Here is a 26,854-nt window from a genome sequence, read left to right on the forward strand (position 1 = left end):
GTATCGTCCAAAAATGAATGGGGCAGTTGAAGCAGCAAATAAGAATATCAAGAGAATCATTACAAAGACTACTGAAACTTACAAAGATTGGCACGAAAAGTTACCTTTTGCTCTATATGCATACCGAACTACTGTCCGAACATCTACTGGGGCAACGCCTTTTTCTTTAGTCTATGGGATGGAAGCAGTCTTGCCAATTGAAGTTGAGATTCCATCGCTTCGAATATTGAGAGAAATAAAATTGGATGAATCTGAATGGATCCAAGCTAGATTTGATCAATTGAACCTTATTGAAGAGAAAAGATTGAAAGCTGTTTGCCATGGACAGATGTATCAAAAACGGATGATGAAGTCTCATGACAAAAAAGTACATCCAAGAGAATTCCAAGAGGGTGATCTAGTACTAAAAAAGATCTTGCCTATACATAAAGATTTCCGTGGGAAATGGTTGCCTAATTGGGAAGGGCCATACGTTGTGAAAAAGGCCTTTTCCGGAGGAGCATTGATCTTGGCAGAAATGGATGGAAAAATTCTGAGAAATCCAATAAACTCGGATTCTGTCAAGAAATATTATGCTTGAAAAAAAAAGAGAAAAAAGAAAAAGGGGGGTTCAAGATGAAAACCCGCAAAGGGCATCTTGTAACCAAAGGAAGGATTTGAGTTGAAAACCTGAAAAGGCGGCTCAAATGCAGGTTGATATTAGGCATCTGGCAATTGAACTATCTTAAGATTTTGACAGTTTGGAAGAAACTTCACATCTACAAGCATTTCAACAACGTTTGAGATCTTCCAGACAAAAGCTTACATCATCTCTAAATTGTGTCAACTTGATTAATTTAGAAATACTTATGCTTATAATTTGTTGAGACATTTGAATTTTTATCATTCTTATGTTTGCCATAACTTTGAATACAATTCTATCTATTTCAAGTTCAATTTATTGAAGATTCAATTTATTTTGGGAAATTCAATTTATTCTTCTATGATTTAACATAATTTTAAAATAAATTAAAGATTTCTGAATATCACTTTATGTTAATACTTTTAAATACATGGAATACAAAGTAAGCAAATCATCACCATCTTAAAGCCATGAACATCAAGATTGTTACACGAGATGTTACCGACAACAAGGTCGAATCCGCCAAATCTACTCATCAGTTGCTCCAACCAATCACCATTCAATTTTTGCACATCTGTTTTCAAAGATATATTAAGACAGTATAAGGCGACCTTTGTAGCTTTGATTCCAGAGAAAAGAGATAGGACATTGATACCACCATGGAACATGTCTCTATACAGATCCTTGTGTATGGTTTTTAGGGAAACCTAGAAGCATTTCCACCTCATCAGATTCATGTGGAACACCTTTATTCCTTCCAACCCATATTAGATTCCATTTTCAGCACTCATCAAGAACATACTTTTGGATACTCGAAGGTGGCTCATTGACATAAGCTTCAAGAACCTTACAGATCCTTTCTGTCAATTTGGCACTTCCTGTACATGTTTATAAACAATTCAACTTTGTTCTTGGATTCCAAGAAGGCCATCATTTCTTTGTCAATGGAAGAGCATCAGCACATGGAGGAAGCAGAATAAGAGAAACTCTGTTCTTAATTGGCAGAATTATGAATATAGCCCTTTTCAGTGTAATAACATGGAAATGCTTCGAATCTACAAATTCTGGCTCTACATCAAATAAGCATAGTGATATCCTAGTCCAAACAATTAAATGAAAGATGAATGTGTTCATAGCATCTTCTGGAAGTGTTCTTTGAGTTATCTGATCTGGTTGGACAGAACAATCATTGAGTTTAGAAGATGAATTTGTCAATAGCATCTTCTGGAAATGTTCTTTGAGTTATCTGATCTGGTTGGACAGAACAATCATTGAGTTTAGAAGATGAATTTGTCAATAGCATCTTCTGGAAGTGTTCTTTGAGTTATCTGATCTGGTTGGACAGAACAATCATTGAGTTTAGAAGATGAATTTGTCAATAGCATCTTCTGGAAGTGTTCTTTGAGTTATCTGATCTGGTTGGACAGAACCAATCATTGAATTCGGAAGATGAATGTGTTCATAGCATCTTCTGGAAGTGTTCTTTGAGTTATATGATCTGGTTTGGCAGAACCAATCATTGAGTTTAGAAGATGAATTTGCCAATAGCATCTTCTGGAAGTGTTCTTTGAGTTATCTGATCTGGTTTGGCAGAACCAATCATTGAATTCGGAAGATGAATGTGTTCATAGCATCTTCTGGAAGTGTTCTTTGAGTTATCTGATCTGATTCAGTAGGAACCCCAGAACCGATCGTTGGAATTGAAAGATGAACTGCATGATCATCTTCATTAAGAAGCTTATTTTCAAGCTTCTTCTGCTTCTTCCTTTTCAAAAAGCATAGCCCAAGTTTTGCCTTTGCTTGTAATTGGGATCATTGCATAATGACTTCCTATCTTTTACTAGAAGAAGTACATCAGCAGCCTTAGTCATTTAAGCAGCACATATAAAATTTGCCAATTCTGCAATTGATGAATTTGGACCACACATCTCTACATGGCTATTGAAGCTTCAGCCTTTAAGAATCCCATTTTTGTCAAGTATAACAGTTTATTCTCCTCATCAGAATCAGAATTCAAGATTTCTCGGTATTAAAAGAACTATCGATATCTGTGAAATCATCTTGAAAGGTCACTTCATAATCAGATGAGTTGTTATCAGAATCAACATGTTGCCTGAATGCAAGCTTTTCAAGAGTTTATACTATTGAGTTTTATTCTCAAGAGGTTTTGTGACATTATATCTACATCTACATTTGTCAAAGATGATAGATTCTTTGATTTGAAGAAGAAAGATCTATTGGGTTTTTACAATTGAAGAAATACTCAATTCACCAGTCTGAAATCAAATAAATTAACATTCATGCATCATATTTTAGGTGTTTACAAAAATAGGTGCATTTTCATTCATTTTCATCTATGTTGAATTTTTAACAGGAATTTCAAAGATTTTAGCAAAGATTCAAATCTATCATTTGATGTATTGACATTTCCAGAGAAGGTTCATAATGAGAAGAACTCATCTGAAGAAGGAAGAAGAAGTTCATAATGAGAAGAATTTGTTCAACCTTTTGTCTGAATTCATCACTTGATGGATTATTTTTGCCAGAGAAAGTTCATAATGAGAAGAACTCATCTGAAGAAGGAAGAAGAAGTTCATAATGAGAAGAATTTGCTCAACCTTTTACTTGAATCCATCATTTGATGGATCAGCTTTTCCAGAGAAAGTTCATAATGAGAAGAACTCATCTAAAGAAGGAAGAATTTGTTCAAACCTTTTACATGAATCCATTACTTGATGGAGCATCATCCCCAGCGGAAAGTTCATAATGAGAAGAACTCATATGAAAAAGAAAGAAGAAGAAGTTCATAATGAGAAGAACTTGTTCAATTTTTTGGTTTGAATTCATCATTTGATGGATCAACATTACCAGGAAGAGTTCATAATGAGAAGAACTCGTCATCTGAAGAAGGAAGAAGAAGTTCATAATGAGAAGAATTTGTTCAACCTTTTATCTGAATTCATCACTGGATGGATTATTTCTTCCAGAGAAAGTTCATAATGAGAAGAACTCCTCATATGAAGAAGAAAGAAGAAGTTCATAATAAGAATAACTTGTTCAACTTTTTGCATAATTCTATCACAGAAGGAGATAGATTAGCATCAGCCTTTCTAGAGAAAGTTCATAATAAGAAGAACTCATCTGGAGAGAGAGAAGAATTTATTCAATATATCCATTATGATCAAAGTAAAGCCAAATGGATAAAAAAATTATTATCTTTCATCTTTGCCATATTCTTGTTAATACAAGAATGAGCAAAGAGGGGCAGCTGAAGATACTAATTTTTATCCATATTATTATTATTATTATTATTATTATTATTATTATTATATTATTATTATTTTATTTTATTATTATTATCATTATTATTATTAATAAAATATATTAAATAATATATATAAATAAATAATTACAGACCAATTACAACTGGACCGGCCCAGTTACAAACAAACCAGAACCGGTCCAAATCAAACCAGAAACCCTAAACATTTGGGGTTCCAGTTAGGGTTTCCTAACCCTAATCTAGCCGGCCGCCTCATCACAGCCGTTGGATCTGAGAGATCCAACGGTCCAGATTGCCCCAGATGGAAACCCTAGGGTCTGATACCCTAGGGACACGTGGCTGCCGCTGCTATCTCGCCGCCTCCGCCGCTGCCACGTCTCAACCGAAGACTCCAGAAGCTAGAACACCAGCCGTCCACGCCATGGCTACGGGGTGAGTCACCACTGGTAGTCCGGTGACTCACCGAGACCCCCTCATCGGACCGGTCCGACGGCCACACCGGTGGTGGCTATAAAAGCCACCACCCCAACCTGAAAAAAAAGAACGGAGACAGAAAAAAAAAAGAGAGACAGAACCGGAGAAAGAAAAAAAAACTACTAAACCAACGATCTCAGTCAAACATCCAGCAACCAAAAACAGAAGAAAAAGGAGGAGAAAGACTTACCGAGGAGTCCAAACGTCAGATCTCACCAAAACCTTCGAAAAGCCGAAGGTATTCTTTTAGATTTGCTCCGATTGGGAGCCGTTTAACGAAAAAAAACATCGGAACCGTCATTAGGACGGTCCGATCTATATTTAGATGTAAAAAAAATTTCCGGCCACCGAAGACGGTGGCCGGCGGCGGTGGTTGACGGCGGACGAACGCCGGCTAACGGCTGCCGGCCGGCTGGGCTTCTCTCTGTTTTAGAGAGAAGCGAGAGAAAAATTCTCTCTCTCAGAGAAGAGAGAGAGAAGGAAAATGATGAAATGAAGCTGGCCCTTCGGGCCAGCCGGTTTTTGGACTTTTATAGTCCTTCCCGAACGACGTCGTTTCGGGAAGGACTATGCGCGTAATTATAAAATAGTTAAACCCCGTCCGCAGTCCTCCGAACTTGTAAACTTTACATTTTAGTCACTAAATTGAATTTATAATATTTTTAATTCAATTTTCGAATTTTAATTTCTTTTATTTTAGTCCTTCATATTAAAATAATATATTTAGGATAAATTACAGATTTAATCCCTTAATTTTAATAAATAATATTTTAATCCTTAGTTTATATTTTTAATTTATTTTATTCTAATATCCGAATTTTAGATAATTTTATTTTAGTCACTAAATAAATAAAATAAAGAAATAACATATTTAATCCATATAATTTTGATTAATTATGAATTAGATTTTTAATTTTATTTTTATTGTAATTTAGTCAGTTATTTTATATGCTTTCATTTATTTATTGTTTTTAAATATATTGTTTTAGTAGTATTTTTTTTTATTTTATTATATTATTAAATATTTTTATGTATTCATAAATATATATATAATAAATAGTAATTTTTAAATATTTATTTTTAATATCGAAGAAAAGGACAGTCTTAATACAACTGGATGTCCTATTCTGATATTTTAAAATTAAAAAGTAAACAATATTATTTAAATTAATCAATATCAAAGAAAAGAGCTGTCTTAAGGTACCTAGAAGTTCTTTTCTAATATTTTTAAATAAATAAATATTTTTTATATAATTTTGAAATAATAAGATTATAAATATATATTTTTGAATTTTTAAATTTCCAATAATAGAGACAATTTATAATTAAAAAGTACCAATTTTGGGCGTTGTAGGGGTGCTAATCCTTCCCTAAACGTAATCGACCACGAATCCCTTTTTATTATTAAAAAGAACGAATTTTTGGTTATAAACGCAGATCAGCTCATTTTTTTAATTGGTATTTTCTTAAAACTCTTTTAAAAAAAATAAATTTTAGGTATTCGACCTACCTGACCCAAAAGGCCGATGGCGACTCCCAAATTATTTTCAAAACCATTTATTCACATCAATTTCCCCGCCAAATTTAATATATTCGTGCCCGGACGAAAACCGATTACGACAAATAACAATAAAATAAATTAAATCTTGAATTTAACTATTTTTTTAATTTAATCCTTGATTATTTTCATATCAACATTAATCCTAAAACTCAAAATATATTTTAATTTAGTCATTTTACTTAGATTACGTGACAAAGTTATGATATGACACTTCAAAATAATATCACATCAAATTTATTAAACATTCTTAATAGTAAAAAAAGAGTATTATTTTTTATCAAGATCTCAGATTCGAACAATTATATACATAAGATATACATACATTGTCAATGATTAAAAAGATCTTAAACAAATACTACCTTATAATCATTTCATACTATTCAAAATAATCATATCATATCACCATCTAATAATATAAAAATTATATACCTTTTATTTATTTTTAGATTACATATAGTAGATTATTAGGTGACATTATGATATTATATCGAAGTATCACATTTAGGTCATATTAAAATCTGACTTTAAGGATAAAAAAATTACTAAATATGAAGATTAATGTGGATAAAATAAAACAAAAGTCAAGTTAAAAAGAATACCAAATTCAAAGATTAATTACTGCTTTGATCCAGCTCAAATAATTCACATCATAATTACATATATTTTTAATTGTATTGAAAAAAAGCATTTTTAAGCACAAGTAATGAAATTTAAAATAAAAAATAAAGCCAATTATTATTTAGAACACAACTTAAACTAAAAAATGAAGTAAAATCAATAGAGCTCAATTCAAGTTTTTTCTTGTTGCTCTCGACTCGGCTCAAATTCTTTTAAAAGCCAATTAGCAAGCTGGAAAACAGAAACTCTGTATACATTACAAAACCATAAACATTAACACCAGAAATAGAAAACCCTAGATTTTACCCGTGATGTAAACTTAAACACAATACAATCATGAATTGATTTGGCAAACTCTGCCAGTGATTTGAAAATAGATAAGCAAAGGGATAAAAGTTCATGTTACCATGGTTCAGATAGCATTAGTCTTGATTTTCAAAGCAATGAAAGCTACCAGCAATCAATAACTAAGCGCCTTCAGAATGTTGTACATACAATGATTTGTGCAATCATTTTGTACTTGAACTTCCATCAGAAACTGATCTCAAATGGCTTTCGTCAAGTTCATGCACAAATATCTGTGGGGGTTTTTCTCTGCCACCGGAGAATTCAAAATGATTCGATGAAAAAATCAATATCAAAATAATAATTGTTATCGAATCGTGTAAATATTTGATGGTTGAAGCAAAAGAAATGGAAGAACAACTAACATTTCAGTGGCCTCTTTATAAGTATGGCTTGATGCAACAGCCAAAATTTGTCCTTCGTGGTTGTATGTTAAGGATGCAATACTGTTTGAGCAACTAGGCAACTGTAACCAGAGGAAAGCAGATTAGTGAACCTTGGAATTGAATGTACTTATTAAGAGTGGCAGAACAAGGAACAGATAAGATTACCTCAAAGAGTCTTCTTCTACTTTTGGCATCCCATGCAGTAACATAACCCGCATTATCACCCGTGACAAAAACACCTGAGATGCTAAACAGAAAGTACCATAAAAATGCCATTATGCAACAATGTCCGTTATCTATGAGATGATCCTGATTGAAGTGCACATACAATGGGTTGAATGCAATGTCATTCACCGGTACTACATGGTTTCTTCGGTCTCTTGATTTTGGATGACATCGGAACATATACCTGCAGGCATGAGATATATTGGATTTATAAATTGACACAGACCATGATTTTCAAATGTCCATATGCTACATTGAACCAAAAGTTCAACAGTTTTCAAAACTAACCCCATGTTGTTTGAAACGGAAGGATATGAAATCTCTAACTTTACTCGTCCATCTACCGATCCAACTGCATATCCTGCATGAACATATAATCAATTTTAAGGGCGGTATAGAAAAAATTCAAAGCCATATCAGAATTTTTTTTTTATTTGCTTATCTCTCATAAAGCTGTTATATTGAAGATTATGAATTATGAAAGAAATCCATCACATTAACTCATGTGGAATTCAAATTTAGTTGTTTGGTCATAGGTCATTCATCAGAAATAATTTTGAGACAGAAGAGAACATCATTACATGTAGAGTCAACGACATCAAGAAATAATACCTTTACAATAAGGAATTGAGGAGACACATCGTATTGGAACATCCATACAAGATTCATTTGATTGAACAGATTGGTCTAGGTTACGCAGGTCATAAATATCTACTGATGATCCAACCGCGACTATCAATTCAAATCCAGAGAGTGACATTGACTCCACTTCTGCATCTAGATTTTTCACGAACACAAGGGGTTTTGCTCCAAACATGTCCCAAGCTATGATCTTCTTATCAAAGCCTGCTGTAATCACTTGACCTGAAATAATAGGATAAGGAGACTAACTTCCACTGGAAATAAATACGATTACAGGAACATACTTGAATGGTAAATCTAAGATCTAAGGTTGTATAATGGGGTTTTTTCAATGTTCACTGAAATGTTGCTATTTGAAGGCTCCTCAGGATCCCTCCAATAATGAGAATAAAACATTGTGCTCTAATGTGAAACGATAAACTCACACATCACAATATGGTTCTACTATTAACATTCTTTACAAACATAGTTGAATAGGCTCATATTTGTAGTGGCATATGTAATAAAAACTGTCAGCTGTGCTCTTGAAAACCTTCTGTTGAGAGGACCAAATTATTAATCAACTAAAACTTCTTTATCACAGCCCTGTTAAAGCCCCAGCTTATGTAACAACAAGAGAAACAAAATACTCAGTTGCTCATCACATGCAGGGTAGTACGTCACAGAACAATATAAACTCGATGCACGAACCATTCTCTTCAACTGTTCTAAGCTTCCAAAAAATAAAGAGGTTCAAAATTGCAGACAAATTGCCCTCGGTAGACATTACTTTTTGTTGGTGCAAAAAGCTGTATAACTAATTTTGTTTTTCACTAGTGGCTGAGACGGTACCCACTGGGTGTATGCAGCAGGACTGGATAGTTCGACTACAACTTTTTAAATCTATTTTGTTGGCATGTTTTCTTATTGAGCTGTGATTTTCTATAGTATTATTTCATATTGTATAACGTGTTTTTGAAGACAAATAAGAAACTTATTTCATAGAATCCTTATTGATTTAGAAACCGAAAACTTTGGGTTAGTCTATCACAAAGTTTCATTATTTGGGCAGACTTTTCATTTAACCAAATAAAAATACGAGATTGTTCTGGAAGATTTACATTAATGGAAGAAGACCTTGTTTTCCAAGTAACTCTATTTTACAAAGCCAAATTTACTTGTTCAATAAGACAATAAGTAAAGACTTTATGTAAGGTTTCTTATTGAGAAAGAATATTTGAATAGCTCCGAGATAAAATATCCAGCAATTAAAGAGACCCAATTAAAAAAGAGATCTGTCCCAAGCTGTACACAGAATGCATGATGCCTCTTTAAAGGGTTACTTGTGTCGAGTTTCGACTAGGACTTTGATTGCATCATATGAGAGAACATTTTATTATTTCAAACAAATGGGCTTATTTGAGAAACATTATAACTTTGCTATTGAGAGTTTCAAGGTTGTGTTTACGGTAAGTATTAAGTAACCAATGAAGATTATTTAAGGGAGAGAATAGTCGGGGAGAATATTGTATGGGGAGTGCTACAACTAGTATAGGATGAGAATTCGTATCTCTTGTACTGATAATATTAGTTGAGAATCCGTCTCTTGTACTAAGAATATTATATTGAGTTCTCTCTGACATTTCTGAACCTATGTTAAAAGGTTTGTAGAAGGTTCGAGGTAATGGTACAACATTTAGTTTCATAGCTAGATGAATTACAGAAATGTAAACACTAACCATCATTACTTGTTTACAAATTACAATCGTAAAGTGCATGAAAACAATCAGGTACCTTTTAAAACAAAGCACATTCATTTGACGAGTGAAACATGACAAAGTAAAGCTACAGTGCATAAAAATAAGACAAAGTCTCTTGTTGTATATGTTCAATATATGCAACGTTATTCAAGATCTCACAGTATCACTAAGTAAGATATTGACACAAAATGTTGCTCAAGTTGAATCGCAATAGGAATGAGGTAACCAACTTACGTGTTTCAGTAGAATATTCCACACAGGTTACCATATCATCATGATTTCCAATTTTATTGCTGATTCCAGACTGCAAATCATACCTAAAAATAAAAAGGATTTCCATATTTAGAGAATCTTGGATTTACAAGATAAAGAGGTCATATATTTCATGCTCTTAACCAATATTTAGCAGCAAAACCTTTAATTAAAAAAGAAAACCACTCATGTAATAGCTTAAATAAAAAATTTGAATACACTCAAGCAATTAAAATGAAAAACCTTGTAATAGAACCCTCAGAGCCAGCACTGAAGGCGACAGATTCATCCTGGAAACAACAGTCAAGAAGCGCAGCCTCGGATGAAGCTTCTAGTCTGAGCTGAGAACAATCCACCTCAAGCAGTCGAAGACTCTGTTACAAATTAAAGAAACAAAATCAGGTGCAAATAATTGCAATCCAGATGAAAAAAAAACGAAATAAAAATCAGAGAAGATTACTAACGGAATCCCAAGAAGAAATGAGGAGGTTGTTAGATTGAGGAGCGAATCGGATCCTGGAAATGGCGTCTCGGATCGGGTTCTCTAATTCCAAACAAGATCCGTTCATTTCAAATGCTTACAAGGAGAGCTCACAGCTGATTAGGTAGAAAAGAATTTCAAATCTGGGATCGTGGTTTCATGAAGAGGTAAAGAGTTAGCATGGAGCCAGCAGAGGGGGAGTTGAAGACACAACACTCAATTTTGAAAAATCCCGCTCGGCAAATTTCTGGTGAATTTAAATTGAAAAGTGGATTTACGAAATTATCCATACCGATCCCTCAAAAGTCAAAATTACCCTCTCATGGTGTACATTGAAACCGAACAATAACTAAACCTGCGCAGTATCCAGATGAGTTTACAACAACTGTCGTATAAGAACAAATTAATTTATCGTAGTGATTAAAAAAATTATTGTTGATTTTAAAACTCATATATTTAAACATAAACGATTGTAATAGGATGATTATGTGTTAATTGTTAAATAATTGAGAGTATTTAAAAAAGATATTATTTTATAATCATCTTAGTTTAATAAAAAAATTGTTATATAAGATAAAAGAAAACTAATTAGTAATACATATTGATACGTAGTATAATGATATATGTTAGTATCTGAAACTTGAATTCATCAATTGATTTTAGTCGTACAAGAAAATGTTATTTTCCGTAAAGGTTTTGAGTTTAAAAGTGACATTTGTGGCATGTATGCTTCTTCGATAAATTAAAAAAAGTAAAGTATATAAATAATCTTCAAATTTTTAGGACGTTTGTATTTTGGTTATCTAACTTTTAAAATTTATAATATAATTATCTAACTTTTAGTTAGTTTGAAATATGATCTATGTTGTTTCTGTCCATTACCTACCGTTAGTACAAAATGACATAACACGTTAGTATCTCATTTTCAGCTATAAAAACTTAAAATTGTAGACACTCATTTTTGTCCGGGTCTACAAAAATATCATTTTAATTATTATTATTATTATTATTATTATTATTATTATTAAAAATTACATTACAAATGTTTGCGCCAACCAGTGACCCAAATGAGGCCCAACACAGATTACCCAGACCCAGGCCTACTCGAGTGACCCATCAACCCAGATCCAACTGGAACCCGGTTCAGCAACCCACCAGCAGTGACCCGCCCAGTAAACCGACCCAACTCAGTTGGAGCCCATACCCGACCCGAAGACGACTCAGTCCAAGCCTAAAAATAAACCCAGTCAGTTAGGGTTTTAAAACCCTAGCTAATTCAGTTGCCGTCGCTAACACCAGCCGTCGTTCGAGCCGGATTTCACTCTCCCCGCCACCGCCGTCAGAGCCGATCTACACAAACCCATCAAATAATGACAAATCTACCATCAATTAGTCGAAAAATCACACCAAGTCATAATAAATCTATAGCAAATCTTATCCTAGAACCTAGGGTAGTATTTCCCTACAAACTGAGCATTCAAATCCATCAATCTTCTCGAGCATAAAAAAAGAGATCAATCACATGCAAGGGATAAGAAGGAAGAAACAGAAAGAAAAGATGAGGGGTTGAGTTTCGAAAGAAAGAGAGACGAGAGCATTCAAGTTCAAAAAAATACACAGAGAAAAAAAGAAAGAAATCGAGATAAGAAAAAAAAACCCTCCATCACATTCGAATCAAACACCCAAAGAAAAGAAAAAAAAAAAGAGGAAAAGAGGAACATACCTTGGTCGGAGAAATGTCGGGAAGTCGAGTGGTCGTCGGAGTTCAAAGCTTTCGAAAGGTATATGATAGATCTAGGAGGCTTTAGGCATTTTAGGCTTATTAGGGGTTGTTTTCGGGTAGAGGAGGCTAAGGAGAATCATTTAGGGTGGTTTACCATCTCTGGCCGCCGCGAGCTTCGCCAGCAGCTGCCATTTTTTCCTTCCCCGATGGGGTGTTGAGAGAGTTCTCAACTCTCTCTTCGTTACTGGAATCCAAACCAAATGGGAGGCTTAGGCCATTTTGGTCTTGGATTATATAATATATATATACATATTAATTGCAAAACGACGTAGTTTTGTTTCATATCTCTCCGTGTTTTTTTTGAAATTTTGGGGCTAATAGTAACTTTGGTCTTTGTAAATCTAAAATCTCACACGCGTGTTTTTTAATGTTTAGGTAAATCACAGTATAGGTCCCTACATCTTTGTAATCTCTTGATTTGATCATTAAATGAAATTTTAATGTCTTGTTTCAGGCTTGTATCTTTCCATAATTATATTTCGGTCACTAGTTGTTTATTTTGTCATGATTGTGTATGTTTCACTTAGGTCAAAATGTTTTTAGTTATTTCATTTTATCACTGGAAGCATTGTTGTATATTTTTATTGACGTTTGAATCTGGCCATTACATCTGTAAATGTTTTATTTTAGTCACTACTTGGTATGGTTTAAGTACTATCTGATCCTTTATTTTTCTATTCATTTCATTTTTGTCCCTAATATGATTTATAGATTATTTTCATTTATAATACTTGTATTATTTAATATTTTCGGTTTTGGCTTTGGTTTATGTGTATTTATGATTCAGTCCTTTAAGTTTCTATTTTTGCCATTTTATTCCTTTAAATTTCTGTTTTGCCATTTTAGTCCTTTAAGTTTCTTTTTTACTATTTTAGTCCCTTAAGTTTCTATTATTTACTATTTTAGTCCCTTAAGTGATTTTTTTGGTATTTTAGTTTGGTTTGTATTATTCATTTGTTTTTATTTCAATCCCTTATAAATGTACATTTTATATGTTACGTATTCACTTGTATCACATATAAATAAATGTGTTTATCTCTATTTATTGTAAATATTTTTATTTTGCATGTTTCCAATCATCATTGTTTTAATATACGAAAATGAGAAAATTATTATGAGGGAAATCTACGAAGACATCTCCCAACTAAAGGGAAGGTGTCTTTTCGAGGATTTTTCGTATAAATGTGTATTTTATATTCGATAATTTTATTTTTTCCACGTTTATTTATTTAGATTATTTTTCACTGTTTTTCATTTTTATTTTGTTTTATTTTATGTTATTTTATCATTACTAAAATTGAGAAATAATGTCTTTTGTGAGGGGAATCTATGGGAAAGTCTCCTAACTATAAATGAAGTGTTTTCCCGAAGATTGTTCACACAAAAGGACATTAATTATCCAAAAATTGATTTTTTTAAAAAAAAGTCAAATGAATAAAAGGATTATAATTTAAATACATTTTTAAGTTTGTAATTCCCAATATTTAAACAACATATAATTGTTTAGGTACCAAAATTTGGGCATTGTGGGGGTGCTAACCTTTCCCCACACGTAATCGACTCCTGAACTCTTAAAAATGAATCTTTGGTAAAAACGCAGACCATTTTTTGTCGTTTAAGGTTTCCAACCTACCTAACTTAAAGGTTGGTGGCGACTCCAAAATCAAATCGTTTTTTAAAATCATATTTCATCGTCTTTCCTTGAAAACTAATTTTTTTAAATCTAACGAATCTCTCCGGGGAAACGTTATGACAGCTTGGTGACTCCGATAGAGACTTCGAGAGTTAGGTCATAAACAATTATACGTTGTTTTTATTTTTGAGAATTACAAATTTCAATTGTATTTAATTTACGATCCTTTTATTTATTTTGAGTTTCAAGATATTATGCATTATTTTATTTTTAGCTAACTGATTATTGATTTAAGTGGTTTTCAAATTCGAACTTTTGGAAATTGTGAGAGTGTTATTTTTGTCATGTTTTTAAAGATTATGAGTTTCTCCTCACACACAACACATACATTTACATAATAAAAGCTCACTTACGAGCTTTGTCCTTTTTAAGTTGAGGTGAGAGCTTAGCCTACGTGAGGTAAATTGTTTCTCTGTATGGGTTTTAGCTAGTAACCTTTGGGGTTTATATACCTTATGTCTACTTGAGATAAATTGTTTCTCTGCATGGACATAAGGGAATGTATCCTTTCGAATTGAACTCGATCCGCATGAGCCTGTAATGGGCCATGATTAAGGGTTTAGCAGCCTAAGGAGGCACCAACATGGACAATTCGAGTACCCTTTTTTTTAGAACCCAACACAGCATATAGTGAGCCCTAGTAACCTACCCCGATAAAATTCATGTCGAACCTCTGTCCTTCAGTAGGTACCCAAAATAAGTGTACAAAAAAGAGAAACAACTCTAAACCTCTTCTCTTTGCCTGCATTATTTTATTTTTTTTGATATTTGAATCTTTTATACTGACACATTTTCTATGTTTGATTTTTTTATTATTATTGTTTGGAATTGCATGATCATCATAAATAAAAGAAAGGTGTTGATTAACCAAGTAATCATCATAGTAAAAGAGTGACCATTAAAATGGAAAAGAGTTTTCATAACAAGGAATAACGCAATTCGGTGGTCCGAGTTTGGTAGTTTACCTGTGGATTACGTATCACAAATCGCATTCGTCTATGAATCTATCTTGCAAAGATGAAAACTCTTTTTGGACGAATGGAATTCTTTCTAAAAATTATTACTTTTGTAAATCGATAACTTTTACATTTGCATCCTGCACTGCATTTATTTAAACATTTTCACATTTTTTTGCATCTGCATATTCGCATTCTGCATGGCATTTATTGAAGCATTTTTTACATGTATTAATCATAGAATCATGGGTTTATCTCGTTGAAGACTCTGAGGAAGTGCTTCTAATTGTGCAACTTTGTTCGCACAATATTGAAAATGGAAGCCAAATTTGAGAAGCTGAAGAAAGAACTGGAAGAGAGTGTGAAAAAGATGCAAGTAGAGTGGGAAACTAAAATGGAGCAGGCGCAAAAAGCCACCATAGATAGTATCTTGCAAAACCAAAATGACATGGTTGATCAAATTGTAGTCAAACTGACTGTGCTCAACCAAGAAAGAGACAAAGAGAAGATTCCATCGATTATGGAAACCTCTGAATACATGAGGGCACCAGCTAGTTCATTGTTACTCATTTCTCCCAACAAGCTTCCAAGCTACCCAACAAGCTCTTCTGCCACTAAAAATCGAGCAACTGTGTTATATCATCGGGAAAATTATATTAATCACAAAATGCCAAATTCTGATTAGAAGAGAAGAGCCAACAATGAGATCCCGAGGAATTTGAAACAATGGTGCAGAGAGCCATTCCAGAGAATGAAATGACAGAGCTCTCACAGTGAAATGGATGCAACCAAATTAGTTTTAGTTCATGACTTGGTGCTTCCGTCCAAATTCATGATGCCCGATTTTGAAAAGTATAGTGGAACCAGTTGCCCCAATGCACATCTCATGATGTTTATCCGAATGATGACTGTATATAGAAATAATGATCGGATATTGATTCATTGCTTTCAAGACAGTCTGACTGGACCGCTTCTAGGTGGTATAACCAATTGAGTCATACTCAAATCCACTCTTGGAAGGATTTGGCTAGTTCCTTTCTGAGCCAATACAAGCATATGATTGATATGGCTTCTGATCGAATAACGCTGCAGAATATAGAGATGGGAAGTGATGAGAGCTTCCGATAATACGCACAATGATGGAGGGATGTTGCATCTCAAGTACATCCACCAATGACTAAAAGAGAGTTCATCACTCTATTCATCGACACAATGAAATCTCCATACATCAACTACATGATAGGAACTGCCACCAAGAGTTTCTCTGACATCGTTATATGTGGAGAAATGATCGAAAGAGCAATCAAGAATGGTCAGATAAATGCACTAGTAGTACTGACATTAAAGACAGAGTTGAGATTAACATCATGAGATCTTATCTAGCTAGTCTAGGGACCAGACCTCATGATGTCTTCTGTGAAAAGACTCGCATCAATCCAATCTCAATGACGTATGAGGAGTTGCTCCCAATGCTAGTAGAGAGAAACCTTATGACTCCAGTTCAATCCAAACCAAGAGATACCCCATATCCTGAAGGTCAAGATGTTAATGCCATATATAGCTATCATATTGGGAGCTCAAGGCACACGACTGAGAATTGTGGGGCATTGAAGCGCAAGGTGTAAGATATGATTGATTCAGGGGCATTGACATTCAATGTGTGATGGGGCATTCTGATCGGGAGTCTATTAGGGCATCCATCAGAAGTTTTGTTGCATTATCATGCATATCATCTTGTTTGAACTTGTTTTTATTTAGTACTTCTTATGATTAAATATTTGTATATCACTTGACTTTCGAACATTCTCAATAAATTGCTTCCTTCTTAGGAAATGTACAATGAGCAAATTTTAATCTTGAATTCTTTGAATATTATTTTAATTAAAAGCTTTTTAATAATTGAGGTTGTAAATCTTTGACAAATGATAAGATTGAACCCCAGCAAAACAAGGACCCCTTAATCATAATCTAAATTTACACCATAATACATACCATTCTTTTGAAGGGACTGAGCTAGTTTTCTCCTTGCATACAGAGTCAATCAAGGGTTTGGTATTCAGGTATGTGTTAGGAGCGGACAAAATGGGGCAACTAGTATATGAGATTGTAAAACTGATTGGTTCTTACTTTTGTTGATTACGTTCGATGATGATCATAATCTTCTCAGATGGAATTGTCAAGTGGTGAATCTAGTTTAGGTCAGTTGCTTCGAAATTGAACTTTAACGATGATATTTTTTGACCTACAACAAACACTAGGACTATAACAAGTTCTCCTCGACAAGCTTAAGAAATGGAATTCGTATACCCATAATATATATATATACAATAAAGCTGAGCTATTCTGCTAAAGCAATTGGTTATAGAGGAAATTCGAAAGCTCTGGCTTTATGAATAGATTATATTCAAACCATGACATTGATCGGGTACTTGGAAATTCAGTGTTTGCTCGGCTATGGTTGTCAAGTCAAAGACTTTGTGACGACATGAATCCTTCAGTTAGCCAGATAAAGGCAATTATAAGATATACATACAATAAAGCTGAATTTAACTAGCCAAACATTGGTGAATTAAATCAAATTTAATAAATAAAGAGTTTCAGTGAATATGGACTAATGGAGTTGAGGAACACCTGTTATAGTCTAATTCATACGAGCACTCTTAAATCTCATTTTTAGACTGATATTTATGCACTACCTTGACTAGAGGGGTCTACGAAGCTTGAACAAATGTAAGATTTCATAGAACTGAAATAAAAGTGTTCTAAAGAGTCTAGCAATTGACCATGTTAGTTATGACATTTTGTCCGCCTCCGATCAAAATGTCAAACCAAAAAAGAGGGGCATGCCATGATCTGTAAGGTGACCGAATCTATGATACAAACCTTAAAGTTTAGGTAGCTAATCTCGAAACCAACTTTTCGATCTTGATGTTTGTCAAAGATTTGCACCTATAAAAGATTAAAAGAACAGTTGATTCTTTTGATATTCAATGAACTCATGTTTTATGATTTGTTTCAATTGTGAAACTTAGAAGGGGGCAATTTTATTAAAATTCATTTTGATATTTTTCAAGATTTTAAAAATTCAAAGGAAGAAAAACATTTTCAAACAAGATAAGTTCTTTGGAAGTATCTTATAATTCAACGAATGTCTCTCCGAAGCTCAAGATCGAAGCTGGGGAAAGAGAAGATAAATTTTTGAGCCAAAATTTGATGGGGCAAGAAAAACAAATTATCTCAGGTCGAGGTTTACAAGAGTACACCCTAGTGGAAATGAAGACAAACTGAATCAATGATAGAGTGAAGAATGCTCTCGCAACCATTCTCCTTCCATATCGAGAAAACATACATCAACACATACATATATACATACACATACATACATGACGCATGAAATTTGCATCTTTGCATTCATTATCATGTGCGATAAAGACTTTGATTTTCCCTCTCTTGAGGACAAATTCAATAATTCATCAAATAAAATACAAACTTCATCATGACACCCATAAATATCCAAGATTAGGCAATCATAAATACATCATTTCAATTTTTCAGGAAATAAGAGCTAAAAAAATAACCAGATGTCTTCAACTTGAAAGAACAATGCCATCCACAGATATGACTTCCTGAAGTCAACAATCAGATCTTCTTAAGATGTTTCCTCAACATGAAGGAATCGATAAATAGACTATGAGTTCTTGAGATTATCTTTTTAAAAAAATAAACTGTCGTCTCGCTTGAGACAATTTCTAAAAATTAAAGTTTGGTCTTTCTTGAGGTAATTTTCTTGAGAAATCTTTGAGTCTGTTTCACTTGAAACAAAACAAAAAAAATCTTTGAGTCTGTCGAAACAAAATTTTGTCTCACTTGAGACATCTTCTCTCGGAATACAAATTTCAGAGTTGTTTTACTTGAAATAAAGTTAATCACTTGAGATTTTCAAAGTTGATTAGTCTTGCTTGAGACAGTTTCCCTTTAAAGAACAAAAATTCTGAGATTGTTTTACTGGAAACAAAATTTATAATCTTTGAGTTAGTTTCCCCACCTTTGTGATTGTTTCCATTGAAACAAATTTTGCCTCTCTTGAGGCAGTTTCTATGGAAACACAAAATCTTTGAATCTATTTCTCTTAAAACAAAATCATCTTTGAGTCGTTTCCCTTTAAATGAATTTTGTCTCTCTCGAGACAATTTCTCATGAAATACCAACCTTTGAGATTGTTTCCCTTGAAACAAATTTTGTCTCACTATAGACAGTTTTCTTAAAAACAAAGTTTTGTCTCTCTTCAGACAATTTCTTTTGAGAAAAAAATCTTTGAGTCTGTTTCTTTGGAAACAAAGTTTTGTCTCTCTTGAGACAATTTCTTTTGAGAAAAAAAATCTTTGAGTCTGTTTCTTTGGAAACAAAATTTTGTTTCCTTGAGACAATTTATTTTGAAGGAAAATCTTTGAGTTTGTTTCTCTTAAAACAAAAGTCTTTGAGTCTGTTTATCTTGAAACATCATCTTTGAGTCGGTTTCCCTTGGAACCATTATCCCTAAAGATGGCCTACCATCCTCATCGCGTAGGAATCGTATCATCCCCCGACCAGACCTCCTCATCACGTAGGAGCCGTGTCATGCCTAGATAACCAGCCACCCTCATCACGTAGGAACCGTGTTATCATTCTTACAGATGGCCTGTTGTTCTCATCATGTAGAAACCATGTCATCCCCGACCAGACCTCCTCATCATGTAAGAGTCGTGTCACCCCTAGATAACCAGTCGTCCTCATCGTGTAGGAACCGTGTTATCACCCTTCCTAAAGATGGCCAGAACTCTTCATCGCGTATGAGCCGTGTCATCCCCTGACCAGATCTTCTCATCACATAGGAGTCGTGTCATCCTTAGACGACTAGACCTCTTCATCACATATGAGTAGTGTCATCCCCAAAACAAACACTATCAAATTTCAAACCAAAAAATAGAATCAGACAAAAACTGATTGTCTTTTTCATCTTTGCCCTACTCTTGTTAACACAAGAATGTGCAAAGAGGGGCATCTGTAGACACCTATTTTTGACCGGGTGTACAAAAATACTATTTTAATTATTATTATTATTAACAATTACATTACAAATGTTTGCATGCCAACCAGAGACCCAGCATAGATTACCCAGCACCTATGCCTACTCGGGTGACCCATTAACCCAGACCCAACTGAACCGGGTTCAACAACCCACCAGCAGTGACCCGCCTAGCAAATCGACCCAGCGCAGCTGAAGCCCATACCTGACCCGAAGACGACCCGATCCAAGCCCAGAAATTAACCCATCCAGTTAAGGTTTCAAAACCCTAGCTAATTCAAACACCAACTGCCGTTTGAGCTGAATTTCACTATCACCGCTGCCGTTGCCAGAGCCAATCTAGACAAACCCATCAAACAATGACAAATCTACCATCAGTCAGCCGAAAAATCACACCAAGTCAGAATAAATCTACATCAAATCTTATCCTAGAACCTATGGTATTATTTCCTTACAAGCTGAGCATTCAAATCCATCAATCTTCTCGGGCATAAAAAAATAGATCAATCACATGCAAGGGATAAGAAAGAAGAAACAGAAAGAAGAAACAGAAAGAAAAGAGGAGGGGTAAGTTTCGAAAGAGAGAAAGATGAGAATATTCGGGTCTAGAAAAAAAAAGAAAATACACAGAGAAAAAAAAGAAAGAAACCGAGATAAGAAAAAAACCCTCCATCCTATTTGAACCAAACACCAAAAGAAAAGAAAAAATAGAGGAAAAAAGGAACATACCTTGGTCGGAGAAACGTCGGGAAGTCGAGTGGTCACCGGAGTTCAAAGCTTTCAAAAGGTATATGATAGATCTAGGATGTTTTGGGCGATTTTAGGCTTATTAGGGGTGGTTTTCAGGTAGAGGAGGCTAAGGGGAATCATTTGGGTGGTTTACCATCTTCGGCCACCTACGGTCACCGCGAGCTCCGCCGGTGGCAGCCATTTTTTCTTTCCCGTACGGGGAGTTGAGAGAGTTCTCAATTCTCTCTCTCTCTCTCTCTCCGTTTCTGGAAACCAAACTAAATGAAAGGCTTAGGCCATTTTCGACCTTGGATTATATATATATATATTAATTACAAAACGACGTAGTTTTGCTTCTCATCTCTCCATGTTTTCTTTTGAAATTTTGGGGCTAATAACAACTTTGGTCCTTGTAACTCTGTAATCTCACACGCGTGTTTTTCAATGTTTGGGTAAATCAAAGTGTAGGTCCCTATATCTTTGTAATCTCTTGATTTGATCAGTAAATGAAATTTTAATGTCTTGTTTCAGGAATGTATCTTTCCATAATTATATTTCGGTCACTAGTTGTTTATTTTGTCATGATTGTGTATGTTTCACTTGGGTCAAAATGTTTTTAGTTATTTCATTTTAATCACTAGAAGCATATGTTGTATATTTTTATTGATGTTTGAATCTGGCCATTACATTTGTAAATATTTTATTTTAGTCACTGCTTGGTATGGTTTAATTGCTATATGATCCTTTATTTTCTGTTCATTTCATTTTGGTCCCTAATATGATTTATAAATTATTTTCATTTATAGTACCTGCACTGTTTAATATTTTTTTGGCTCTGGTTTATGTGTATTTATGATTTAGTCCTTTAAGTTTCTGTTTTTATTATTTTATTCCTTTAAATTTTTGTTTTTCCATTTTAGTCCTTTAAGTTTCTTTTGTTATTATTTTAGTCCCTTAAGTTTCTATTATTTACTATTTTAGTCCCTTAAGTGATTTTTTTTTGTATTTTAGCTTGGTTTGTAATATTCATTTGTTTTTATTTCAATCTCTTATGTATGTACATTTTATATGTTATGTATTCACTTGTATCACATATAAATAAATGTGTTTATCTCTATTTATTGTAAATATACGAAAATGAGAAAATTATTATGAGAGAAATCTACGAAGACGTCTCCCAACTAAAGGGAATGTGTCTTTTCAAGGATTTTTCGCATAAATATGTATTTTATATTCGATAATTTTATTTGTCCACGTTTATTTATTTAGAGTATTTTTCACCACTTTTCATTTTTAGTTTGTTTTATTTTATGTTATTTTATCTTTACTAAAATTGTGAAATAATGTCTTTTGTGAGGGGAATCTATGGGAAAGTCTCCTAACTGTAAAGGAAGTGCTTTCATAAAGATTGTTCACACAAAAGGACATTAATTATCCAAAAATTGACTTTTTTTAAAAGTCAAATGAATAAAATGATTATAATTTAAATACATTTTTAAGTTTGTAATTCCCAATATTTAAACAACATATAATCGTTTAGGTATCAAAATTTAGGCGTTGTGGGGTGGTAACCTTTCCCCACACGTAATCGACTCCCGAACTCTTAAAAACGAATATTCGGTAAAAACGCAAACTATTTTTTGTCGGTTAAGGTTTCTAACATACCTAACTTAAAGGTCGGTGACAACTCCAAAATCAAATCAATTTTTAAAATCATATTTTATTATTTTTCCCTGAAAATTAAATTTTTTAAGTCTAATGTATCTCCTAAAAATGTTACCACAAAAATAAAACTTCCCAAACCGCGCCCTATTACATTTGGGAAAAGTTAATCCTATGGACTCTGTTCTCCAACACCTCCACCTTCTCACCCACCACCACTGCCCACAACCCCAAACCAATTAATCCTCCTACCCGGCGCTGGCAATAAATCGTTATATTCCTCCCCAAGATCCGCCCCATACTCGCCAAAAACTCGCTCTTCAACGGCGCTGGCAACGTTCCAACCGTCGTTTGATCAAACAGTTGAACCCCCATAACATAGCCTTCCATCGGATCCAGGAACTCGTTCTGCAAAATAGCTTCGTAAGGGTACTTGATCAAGGAGATATAATGTAACCAAACCCAGTATTTGGGTAGCCGATTTCGAGCGACGAGGAAGCCACAGAGGAAGAGAAAGTAGAAGATAATGGCGATACCGCTAACGAAGGTGAGGAATACATCGGGTATAAGCCCTGAAATAAAAGCCGCGAATGAACTTCCGGCCCAAAACGCAGCGAGGATCGTGTCGAATAAGAATAAAAACCGGTGACGCCGCCGGCGAGGCCAACGGCCCAAAACGTTATCAACGATAAGGTGAGGGCAAGGTTGAATAGTAATGGAATGTGGGTAATTGAACAAGCGAGGACATACGAGGACGACGATAAGCGTTGTAAGAAATTTCTCGCATGAAGATATATCTTTCTTGAATGAAAGTGGGGACTCTGGTTATACAGTTGAAGAAGACTGTGGCGATGGAAATGGATATGCACCCTAATCGTTCTTGAATGCCGGCAGGGGAGTCATCGAGCTGCCAAAACATGGTTTGGCGAATGAAGATAATACCATCACTTCTATGTAAAATGGATTGGCGAATGATGGAACTGATAATGATTGGTTCGCACCACCACTGGAGGATTAATTGGTTTGGGTTGTGGGCAGTGGGGGTAGGGATGGCAACTCAACCCGAATCCGACGGGTTCCGATCCGACCTGACCCGACCCGATCGGGTTGGATTTTTTTAAAAAAATTTTGGGTTCGGGTGGGGTCGGGTCGGGTTTAGGATGAAAAAAATCCGACCTGACCCGACCCGAAATATATATATAATTTTATCCTATATTAGGGATAATTACAAATGTCCCTCCATATATAATTTTTTCAATTAAGTCACTGTTTCATTGAATAAAATTTTTTTTATTATTATTTCGGGTCAGATCGGGTTGGGTCGGGTTTCTAAGTCATATATTCGGGTTGGGTCGGGTCCGGTGAAACCTTAATTTCGTCGGGTCGAATCGGGTCACGGGTGAAAACCCCTTTCTTCTCGGGTCGGATCGGGTGACCCAAAAACCCGACCCGACCCGCCCCGACCCATTGCCATCCCTAAGTGGGGGTGGGTGATGAAGAAAGGTGAAAGGAGGTGCTTGAGAAGAGAATCCAAAGGATCAACTTTTCCGAAGTGTAATACGGCGCCGTTTTGGAATTTGAATTTTAATTTTTATAGCTGAAAAAAAGGATATTAACGTGCCACATCATTATCTATGGCAGATAACGGATGGTAACAGTACGGATCATATTGTAAACGAATAAAAAGTTTGATAAATGTATTGTAAGTTTTAAAAGTTAAGTGACCAAAATAAAATATCTTAAAAATTTAGAGACTATTTATATACCTTACCTTTAAAAATTTATAAACAAATATTAATCTATAATTACCTGAACTATTTAAAATAAAAAAAAATGAACGACACTTATTTTTAAAAAATTATATGATTATAGATATATTTACAACATCATGTTTTTCAAATCTAATAATTTTATGTTAGTTAATAGTTTCGTAATTAAATACTTAAGTATTTATAAATAGTGATAAGGTTTAAGCTTATTTTATAATAATTATCCTTTGTAGACACGTATTTTTGTTCGGGGTTTATTTAGTATATATATAATACATAGTTTTTAGAAAATGTTTTTTTCAAAACATACAATATATGGTTTTAAAGAAATCAATTTTTGACAATACGTATCATGATTTTGAAAATATGTTTTTAAAAGACATATATTTTATAGTTTTGAAAACATATATATTATATAATTTTGAAAACATTCTTTGAAAACATATATAATATATAATTTTGAAAACATTTTTGAAAGCGTATATAATATATAGTTTTGAAAATGTTTTTTTGGAAATATATAATATATAATTTCGAAAACATTTTTTGAAAATATATATAATATATAGTTTTGAAAATGTTTTTTTGAAAAAGTATAATATGTGGTTTTGAACACGTTTTGAAAACTTATAATATATAATTTTAAAAACATATTTTGAAAGCATGTATATGTGTTTTTAAAATAATGATTTTTTGGAAACATAATATATATTATATAATTATATACTTACATATTATATATATATTAATATTATTTTTATTTTATTTATTATATTTTTTTACATTATATTTATTTATTAATTTTTTTTCAAGTTCATTTCAAGTCCAGTAGGGGTCCAAAATTCAAAGTTTAGGTCCAGAATACAACCTAATCGGGTAGTCTGACCCAACAGACCCGACAAGCTCAAGTGGGCCTGACCCAACCTAAAGTGTTAAGGTTTTGTGTTTAATCAGGGGCGTCGCAAGAGAGGAAAACGGCCGCGCGCGTGGAGGCCATGCACCGATGAGTCGGCTGAGACTTTCGGTCGAACGCCCGGGACTGAACCATCTCGGGATCTCCGGCCCAACGACGACCTCAACATAACGTAAACAAGTCGGGAAACAACCCCGGAAAGATTGGGATGATCCCGATATCATCAGGACCTCCAAACGACCGATCGAAGGCAATAAAAGCCTCGTCGGGGAAAACAAGCGAAAAACTCAAGCATCACTGGAGTATCAAGCAACCACAACAAGCAAAATTGAGTCAAACTCCAAAAATATCACAGAAAACCAACAAAAAAAAATCGAAACAACAACGCAAACACAAAAAAACCACTTGCAAAACCGCAAGGAAAATCACAATAAGAACGAAGGAGAAGCATCGGTTCGTGGCTCGTCGGAAAGGAAGGGTCTCCGGATTTTGAAAGGAAGCTGATTTAAAAGGTAAAAATTCAAAAGTTTAGGCTTAGATCTACGCCATTCATGGCTTTTTTAGGTGATTTGGGTCTCGGTTTAGGCTTCCGGGGGTATTTATAACCGAGGGACCACTGTGTAATTAGCTAATAGTTAAATTATTTTCACAGTCCCTACAATTTTGATGCGTAATTCGTTTTGGTAACCTGTTGTAAATTGGCTCTGGAATTTTAAATTTATTCAATTTAATCCCTGTTTAAATTTATTTCATTTTGCACTCAGTCCCCTAACTTTTGTTTTTTTCTCTTGCAGCTCATTTTTAGTATTAATTCAATCCATAAATTTCAATTTATCTTAATTTGATCCTTTTTATTTTTTATCTATTAATTGATTTTTTTTTTAATTTTAACATTTTTTTTTAATTTTTTAAAAGCACTTTTTTATATTTTCTCTTTTAGCATTTTTCTTATATTTTTTTATTTCTCTTAAAATTTTCCTTTTTTATTATTTTTTCTTCTCTTTTAAAGATTTAATATTTTTTATTTTATTGATTTTATTTAATGTTTTTTTTATTTTTTTAAACATTTTTCCTTTTTTTTCTTAATTTAACCCTTTTTATTCTTCTCCTTCATTTACTCAATATTTTATTTTACAATCTAACATTTTTTTTTTTACTTTTTAGGGGTAATTTCAATCGATCAAAGGTAATAAATTCTAATAAAATCTTTAAATTTCAATTTAGCTTTTAGTTTTTTCAATTAAGACAGCTGATAAATTAAATTTGTACCGAAAGGGCAGTGCAAGGGTATTAATCATTCCTTGACTGTTACCGACTCCCGAACTCGACATATTTATGGTAAAACGTAGATCATGTAAGATGATCGATTGAGGTGTCCGGTCAACCTAATTTAAAAAAAATACAATGATTGGTGGCGGCTCTAACATGTTCAATTTAAGTCAAAACCCAATTCCGGGCCCACCTGAAGGACGGTTACGACATCCTTATATGGGAATTAATATATAATTATATTATGTTTGTTAAACATGTATGGATAATTAGAATCCCTATTATTTATATGAGAAAATGATTACATTTTCATATAATTAAAATCATTATCTAATGATCAAACATGATCTTAAATCATTTTATCATTCACTTGTGATCACTTAATCA

At 33.6% G+C, this 26,854-nt stretch overlaps 2 protein-coding genes across 6 annotated transcripts in view; both read right to left on the reverse strand.

Annotated features, from left to right (window-relative positions):
* LOC120187589 (mitotic checkpoint protein BUB3.3-like) overlaps positions 1 to 10,777 on the reverse strand; it is a 51,851-nt gene extending 41,074 nt beyond the window's left edge. Inside the window, exons 1-9 of one of the 5 annotated variants that reach the window (XM_039191279.1) lie at positions 10,612 to 10,777; positions 10,391 to 10,521; positions 10,130 to 10,212; positions 8,127 to 8,378; positions 7,803 to 7,875; positions 7,618 to 7,698; positions 7,455 to 7,536; positions 7,269 to 7,369; positions 7,079 to 7,152 (exon numbers count right to left, since the gene is read on the reverse strand). In XM_039191279.1, coding sequence (XP_039047210.1) covers positions 7,079 to 7,152; positions 7,269 to 7,369; positions 7,455 to 7,536; positions 7,618 to 7,698; positions 7,803 to 7,875; positions 8,127 to 8,378; positions 10,130 to 10,212; positions 10,391 to 10,521; positions 10,612 to 10,716 — 982 coding nt within the window. In that variant the 5' untranslated portion in view covers positions 10,717 to 10,777. Of the gene's footprint in view, positions 1 to 6,955; positions 7,153 to 7,268; positions 7,370 to 7,454; positions 7,537 to 7,617; positions 7,699 to 7,802; positions 7,876 to 8,126; positions 8,379 to 8,440; positions 8,487 to 10,129; positions 10,213 to 10,390; positions 10,522 to 10,611 lie in introns of those variants that run through there. The other 4 variants (XM_039191280.1, XM_039191278.1, XM_039191281.1 and 1 more) reach the window with 4 other exon arrangements.
* Positions 10,778 to 22,666: 11,889 nt separating this feature from the next.
* On the reverse strand, positions 22,667 to 23,435 carry LOC120187405 (ABC transporter G family member 20-like). Its single transcript, XM_039191129.1, has 2 exons — positions 23,267 to 23,435; positions 22,667 to 23,088 (listed from the first exon to the last, which is right to left on the reverse strand). The coding sequence occupies exons 1-2, from the start codon at positions 23,433 to 23,435 to the stop codon at positions 22,667 to 22,669; spliced, it is 591 nt and encodes a 196-aa protein (XP_039047060.1).
* Positions 23,436 to 26,854: the final 3,419 nt, after the last annotated feature.

The sequence above is a fragment of the Hibiscus syriacus genome, unplaced genomic scaffold, assembly GCF_006381635.1.
Source record: "Hibiscus syriacus cultivar Baekdansim isolate YM2019G1 unplaced genomic scaffold, ASM638163v2 tig00113725_pilon, whole genome shotgun sequence".
In the NCBI taxonomy this organism is placed as follows: domain Eukaryota; kingdom Viridiplantae; phylum Streptophyta; class Magnoliopsida; order Malvales; family Malvaceae; genus Hibiscus; species Hibiscus syriacus.